Here is a 6,915-nt window from a genome sequence, read left to right as displayed (position 1 = left end):
CACACTAGGATAATAGGTTCAGCTAACAAAACAGCCTCTAAGAGGAGGACTTCGGTGTAGTTTAAGTGCTGCCTCTATCAGATAGTGTTAGAGAAGACACAAAGCTGGTATAAAAGTAGCTAGCTTGACTTCTTGGCCAGAGTTCCAGATCTGGAATGTGATCTGATCATGAAGATGATTAAGGGATTGGAGCTTCTGTCATACAGAAGGCTGAGAGCTGCAATTGTTCAGCCTGGCAAAGAGAAAGCTTGATAGGATCTTACAAATACCTGGGGGAGGAGGGGGCGGAGGGATTGAACCGTACAAAGAAGATGGAGCAAGACTCCGCAAGGGTGCCCAGTGACAGGACAAGAGGCAGTGGGCATGAAGTGGAATACATGAAATTCTATTTGAATATAAAATATCTTGAACTGTAGAAGTGGTCTAACCCTGGATCAGGTTGCCCAGCAAGGTAGTGGAGTCTCCATCCTTGGAGTTTCTCAGAACCTGAGTGGACATGCCCTTGGACACCTGCTGTAGTTGACTGCTTTAAGCAGGGGTCTTCTACTACACAGTCTCAAGAGGTGCCTTCCAATCTTAACTACTGTATTCTATAATGTGCTACTCAATCTGCTTATTGCATGTGTGACCACATCCAGGTTTGTATTTTAATGCAAAAAGCACCAACACAAACTTACTCACATTCTGGCTTCTGAAATATCTTAGTTTTTTTGGAAGTTTCCTTCTTGGAGTGTTGAAGGGCAAGAGTGCCCTCATGAACTGGAGAAAGCTTACAAGGATTTGTCTTGGAATTTGTGTTAGAAGCTCCTTGTCTTGGAGTGGAGTACTGTTTAGGAGTGTAAAATGGTGACTATGTCTATCTGTAGTGATAGACTGCGTTAAGTTAGTTTACCACTAAAGTCTTGACTTGAGGATTACTCTTGCAGTTACATAAACCATTGCTGAAAGCTTCCAGTTCAGCAGTGGCTTTTGCTTTTTGTATTTCAAGGATGCAAGCTAAATATATATTGATAGTTTGATGCATGTGACCCTTTTTTTCCTTCAGTGTTTATCAGAGCCATAAAAATTAAGACAGACATAAGGTAACAAGGGTGCCATAGCTGCCCTTTTAGTAATTTCCCCACATACCTGTGCTGCTCATGTGTTCTCAAACTCTTGCTTCTTAAGGGGCAAGTACTAATCAGTGTTTAAGTTCTGGTGTCAGTCAGCAGTAAAATTCTAGCTGCGTTCGTCCAGCTCTTCTGTGTTCCCAGAAGCAGAATACAAGTTACTATGTTCATCTGTACCTTTAGCTATTACAGTAGGCCATTGTGGGACACAGCAGCTGTTACTTCCCATCACTAGGAATGTGAGATGAATTAAGTAGTTATACAATTTATCTAAGCCAGAAAACTGCTACTGTAAAAAGACCAAGAAGGTTTAGATCAAATCCATACCACATCAGCAAAACTTGAAAATGGAATCACTTTATTTGGGCATTGTTTAGCTGAGCAAACATAATAAATACAAAAATACAAGCAGTCATTTCTGGCATGTTTAAGTTCTTCACCAGCCTGTGGGGGTCAATGTTCTTGAATGGTCGAAGGTTTCAGAGATCTTGCAAACTTGTTGAAACTGCACAGATTTTGCAGGAGCCCACATCCAACGCTTGGTATCACACACAACTTAAACAAGTAGAACTGCATTAATACAGCCATCATTTTCTGGATTGTTTGTTACTTGTGCATATTTCCCTAAAGAGAAAAAGGTATTAAATTTCTACAAGAGCTTGAGGAAGTTCATATAACAAACTAGATTATTCTGTGTTTTCAAGTTCAACCCACAAGTCTTGAAGTGTATGGAATTCCTGTTCCAAAACTGAAATGCACTTTGAAATCTAAATTAGCCTTCTGCTATGCTGCAAACTTAGTTTTTGAAACATTTTATTCCATTTGATAAGTGGATTGTTTAGAGTTCTGGGTAGATTAAAACAAAACAAAACATTCATAGGTTCTGCTATTGTACAGGTCAACCCCTCTCTTGAAAAAAGTCAGTCTGACCCTGTGAAGATACTTCTACACAGAATTTTCACTGAAAACATGATTGTCATAGTTCATGGGGTTAGGTCTTTATAGATTTGCAGCACTGCTCAATGTGAGACAGGTAAACAAGTTGAGTCTTTAACAAATTTGATTCTGAAAATGTGAACAGCAAGATTCTGAAAATGTGAACAGCTTAAGACTGAAACTTAAAGCTTGCATTTTTAGAGTTGCCTAGCGGTTACTTCTGCTACAGCCCAAACCTAACATTTAAAAATGGATCAATTATGACTACTATTGTCTTAACAATACATCAAGCAATGAAGACTTAAAATTGGTAAAACTAGTTCTTAGGTACAGCAAGTTTTACTACTTACCCCAGATAACTTTGCCTCCTTGTGTCACAAGGCCAAGCTCGCTCACATTCACCTCAATGACGGTACCCTTGGTAATTACACCCAGCGTTGTATACAAAGGAGAAGAAGGATTCTTTTTTACACCAAGGATAGGTAGGCAAAAAGTAGCTTTAAGTTCAGGATGTGTCACATGTGCCTTCTTGAAACGTAAGCCCTGTTGCACAAGGAGTGTTAGAATGAGTTAAAATTGCTTTAAGTCCTCCTGACTCACCTAACACTTTCAGCATAATGTTCTCAGCTTTATGTTTTAAGAGACTGGAAAGACAGAAACCACCTAGAGTACTGAACGCTTTCTGCCTATTATACAATGTCAAGTTTGTTTAAAAACCTGATTAATGACAAGATAAAGCCTTCCATGTATATATTCAGGATGTCAATTTTGAATAGTACAAATTTGCTGCCTCTGATGTCTTCTGCTCCATGAAGAAATGAAGCATTTATGGTAACGCATTAAAAAGTCCTACTGGTTTTTAAGACTAGATTTTTTTTCCTTTTTTAATTGTAAAACTGAAAAACCTTTCACACATCATAAAATACTTGTCTGTTACAGCACGTTCTACCATGAGACTTGTGCTTCATGAAGGGTACTTTATAATTAAGTACTAGAAACTTTTCTGTGTCTGTAAAAATTTATCCAAGGCTTTTGTGTAAGATGCCCATCAAAATAGTAATGAAGTACCATCCAACAGGCAGCCTGCATAGCGATCCTGTTGATTCCTGTGAGGAAAAAGGAGCAGATATTTATAGAAACACTACATTGTCTTAGTTAACCTAGTTTTAACTCCTGTGCGCTGCCAGGCTGCTAGAGCCCAGGCAATGTTCCTGCAGCTGTGTAAGGAAAGGTCAAGTTGGATAGACAGCACTTCCCTTCCATAAGGTCACGACTGTGCTCTGAGCTTACTTGACAAGCCAGAAGGAGGGAGTTCGGGAGTCCTGGTGCACAGCTGCCTTCTGCAGCTGACACCATCACAGCGGCTTGAAAAAGAAGCCTCCGGCTCAAAGCCATTACAGGTGCCTTCACTGAAGACCTACCTGTGCTAATTTGAGAGTTAGTAGCTTTACCTTACTGGCATCACCCGAGTTACAAGAATAAGAGCAGAGGCATTTCAGCATAGACTGTGACTGCAGGGGCATCTCCCCGCTTTGAGGCTATTCCAAGTTTAGATTTCTGCAGAGAAACTACCAGGAAGTGTCCTACATCATCAGTAGTTAAGTGCATTATCATGGAAGTAAGTTTCCTTGCCACAGGAACCCAAAGCAGAAAATAAAAAGAATTAAACATTCTTTAAGACATAAGGACATTACCATTGGTCGAATGAATCGTTCGTATTTAGGCGGCTTCCTGGTAAAGCCATCTCCAACAAAACAAACTTTTGTAACCATTCTCTTCCAGGCCTTCTTCTTCCTCTTTCCTGTACGAATTACTTTTAAAACTTCTGTTTCTCCTTGTGCACGGACCTTTGGCACAGGAACCTCCCATTTCCCCTAGAAGAGGGGGGAAAAAAAAAAGTCAAGAGTCTTACTTGCCACATTGCTAAATTAAATGGGACAACCAAAGCTTAAAATAAAATTTCCCTAAAGACAGTGGTACACTGTAGACTCAATGGGACTCATAGCCACTTATTTTAATTAGCATTTAAGGTTATGAAAATGAAGATATTGCATACGCTTACTTTGTCCTAGATTTCTGAGTGAGTTGAGATTTCAAGTTTTCTACGATATCAATATTCAGATTTTGCTTGTAGGTTTTAAGTCAGTGGAGCATCAGCAACACAAAATGGTCATTGTCACAAGTCATGGTAACTACCTCTATTTTAATACAGTTACTTACGGCTTTTTCTTTTCTTTTCTGCTTGATCATGTTAGAGAGGACCTTGGCCCGGGACTGGCCCTCTCTGTCCAGCAGGTACGCTGGTACAGCTCCTTTAGGTGTTTTCTCATCATTCTTTTTCTTTGTATTTCTGTTTTCATGCATTTTAATGCTGCAAAGAAAGAAAGCCAGTATTAAGGGTAGGAGAAAAAATGGCTTATTTTTAGATCGTAGATATGTTCTTTCAATTCAGCTTGTGCCTTCTCAGAATTTTCATTTTAAAGAGCTATTTGTAAACAAGCACATATGCTTATGCTTATTACTGTAACTTTCCTAGAAATCAAGCCTCACATTCAGCTCAAACACTTAGTACATTACTGTACTTTTTCTATTAATACTATTAAAAAGAATGGCTGCTGCCTCTTGCTACACTAACACAGCAGCTGATGTAAAAGCCCTAAGTAAATGCATTCATGTCTCTGTCGTAATTATACCAGTCACTGCTATTCCTACTCAAGACTTAAAGAATATTTTCATGAGCAGAAATTTTAACATTCATTGAGAAGAAAGGAAGTCAGAAACTTCTTCTCTGTGACAAACCCCACTTTATCCTACAGCCTAAGCACAATTTAAAAGTATAACAGAATTATGGAATTGTTCAGGTTGGGAAAGACCTTTAAGATCAAGTCCATCTGTTTAACCTAACAGTTCTAAGTCTGTCACTAAACCACGTCCCTAAGCACCATGTTTACACATCTTTTAAATACCTTCAGGGATAGTAACTCAACCACTTCCCTGGGCAGCCTGGTAAAATGCCTGACAATCCTTTCCGTGGAATAGTTATTTCCCAATATCCAATCTAAACCTCCCCTGGTGCAAGTTGAGGCCATTTCCTCTCATTCTATCATTTGTTACTTGGGAGAAGAAACAAAAACTTGCTTCACTACCATCTCCTTTCAGACAGCTGTAGACAATGATAAAGTCTCCCCTCAGCCTCCTTTTGTCTAGAGTAAATGACTCCACTTCCCTCAGCTGCTCCTCACAGGACACACTCTCCAGACCTTTCACTAGCTTCCCAGCCCTGCTCTAGGTGCGCTCCAGCGCCTCAATGTCTTTCTCACAGTGAGGGGCACAAAACTGAACAAAGGATTCAAGATGCAGCTGAGTACAGGGCGGCCATCACTCCCCTAGTTCTGGTGGCCACACTGGTATCACCTGATCTGAAATGCATGGTACCCAGAATGAGTGGTTCTTTGTAATGACATAGATGTCCTGTCTCATCCTTCCTATGGTCCGGGTGCCGCTGGAGAAACTGGGTACTCACGTCTTCTTCATCTGTATTTTCTCAGCGTGCCGCTGCTTGTGGTACAGCTTGGCCTTCAGCCCGATCATCTTCTTGGCCTTGCGGGACCGTTCGTGTGCCTCCCGGCCCTCCTTCTTTCTCTTCTTCTCGTGGTAGTCCAGCCGGTACCCATAGCGCTTGCGGTGCAGCTCGATGTGCTCGTTCTGCGGCTGCGGGCGCACGGCGGGGCGATCAGTGGCCGCGGGGATCCCCCGTGGCTCTCCGCTCACTCCCCCTCATGCCCCTCCCTCTCTCTGCCCCTCGGTACCCCCTACCCTCCGCGGGCCTCCCCCCACCCCTCCGAGTCCCCTTCATCCCGCACACCCCAACTCCTCATGGCGGGCCTAGCACCCTCCCCCACCCCCGCCTTGGTCCCCTTAACACTGCGCCCCATCCTCCGCGGGCCTCCTCTCCGCATACCCGGCCCCTTCCCGCTACGCTCCCCCTCCCCCCTCCTTTGACGTCCCCCCACGCTCCGCCCGGTTACCCCCACGGGGGTCTCGCTCAGCCCCGCGACGCTCCCCACTGCCTACCATGTTGGCGGCCCCGCACCGGAAAGGGCGGGCGCGCCGGAAACGCGGCCTCGGCTGGAAACGCGGCCCCGGCTGGAAACGCGGCCCCGCGCAACTTGGTTCCCAGCCACGCGTCTGGAAGCGGCGAAAAGCGGCGGGGAAGAGGTCGGTGATGCGAGAAGTCGTTCCTATTGCAGCAAGCGGAGTATTTGGATTTGAGCCAAAGCAGGGTTAGGTTTCATCTGAGTAATTGTATTTCTTTGAACGTCAGACAGAATGTCCCTCTGACAGCGTGTTTTCTGCCAAGCACCGTTGATTTCCAGACCTCGTCCATTCTTCGGAGCTGACAGCGCTCTGCGTGCCGCGCGGCCTGCGCTGGGCAGCGGCGCTTTCTCCTGCGACCCGCTGTGTGCAGCCGCTCCCGGTCCCGAGGGCGAGGTCAGGCCGGGCCGGCCCCGAGGCTCCGAACCAGCCAGAGCTGCGGCTGCTGCGGGGCTCACAAGGACATCACAGTCGCTCCTCGGCGAGCGGGGAAGGCGCTCGCTGTGCCGGGGGGCGCTGACGCGGCCCCGTGGGCGGGAGAGGCCGCTGCCGGCGCTGCCCGCGGACCCGGGGTCGCTCCCGGGCCGGGACGAGGACCCCGCCGGCCTGGCGGCCCCGCCGAGCGCCTCACGCCGCCCCGATCGCTCGGCTCCGCTCGGCTCCACTCGGCTCGGTTCGGTTCCACTCGGTTCCATTCGGCTCCACTTAGTTCTCCTTGGCCACGCTCGGTTCTCTTTGGCTGCGCTTCCTGCTTTGCGGCCACATTCGGTTCGGT

General features: G+C 45.5%; 1 protein-coding gene across 1 annotated transcript; it reads right to left on the bottom strand.

Moving 5' to 3' along the window:
* Positions 1–1,450: 1,450 nt before the first annotated feature.
* On the bottom strand, positions 1,451–6,156 carry NSA2 (NSA2 ribosome biogenesis factor). Its single transcript, XM_069881148.1, has 6 exons — positions 6,120–6,156; positions 5,569–5,756; positions 4,266–4,416; positions 3,740–3,919; positions 2,396–2,588; positions 1,451–1,733 (listed from the first exon to the last, which is right to left on the bottom strand). The coding sequence occupies exons 1-6, from the start codon at positions 6,120–6,122 to the stop codon at positions 1,666–1,668; spliced, it is 783 nt and encodes a 260-aa protein (XP_069737249.1). The 5' UTR covers positions 6,123–6,156; the 3' UTR covers positions 1,451–1,665.
* Positions 6,157–6,915: the final 759 nt, after the last annotated feature.

Source organism: Phaenicophaeus curvirostris, chromosome Z (genome assembly GCF_032191515.1).
Source record: "Phaenicophaeus curvirostris isolate KB17595 chromosome Z, BPBGC_Pcur_1.0, whole genome shotgun sequence".
NCBI lineage: Eukaryota > Metazoa > Chordata > Aves > Cuculiformes > Cuculidae > Phaenicophaeus > Phaenicophaeus curvirostris.
The sequence above is the reverse complement of the archived record's forward strand: the minus strand, read 5'-3'. Positions and strand labels throughout refer to the sequence as shown.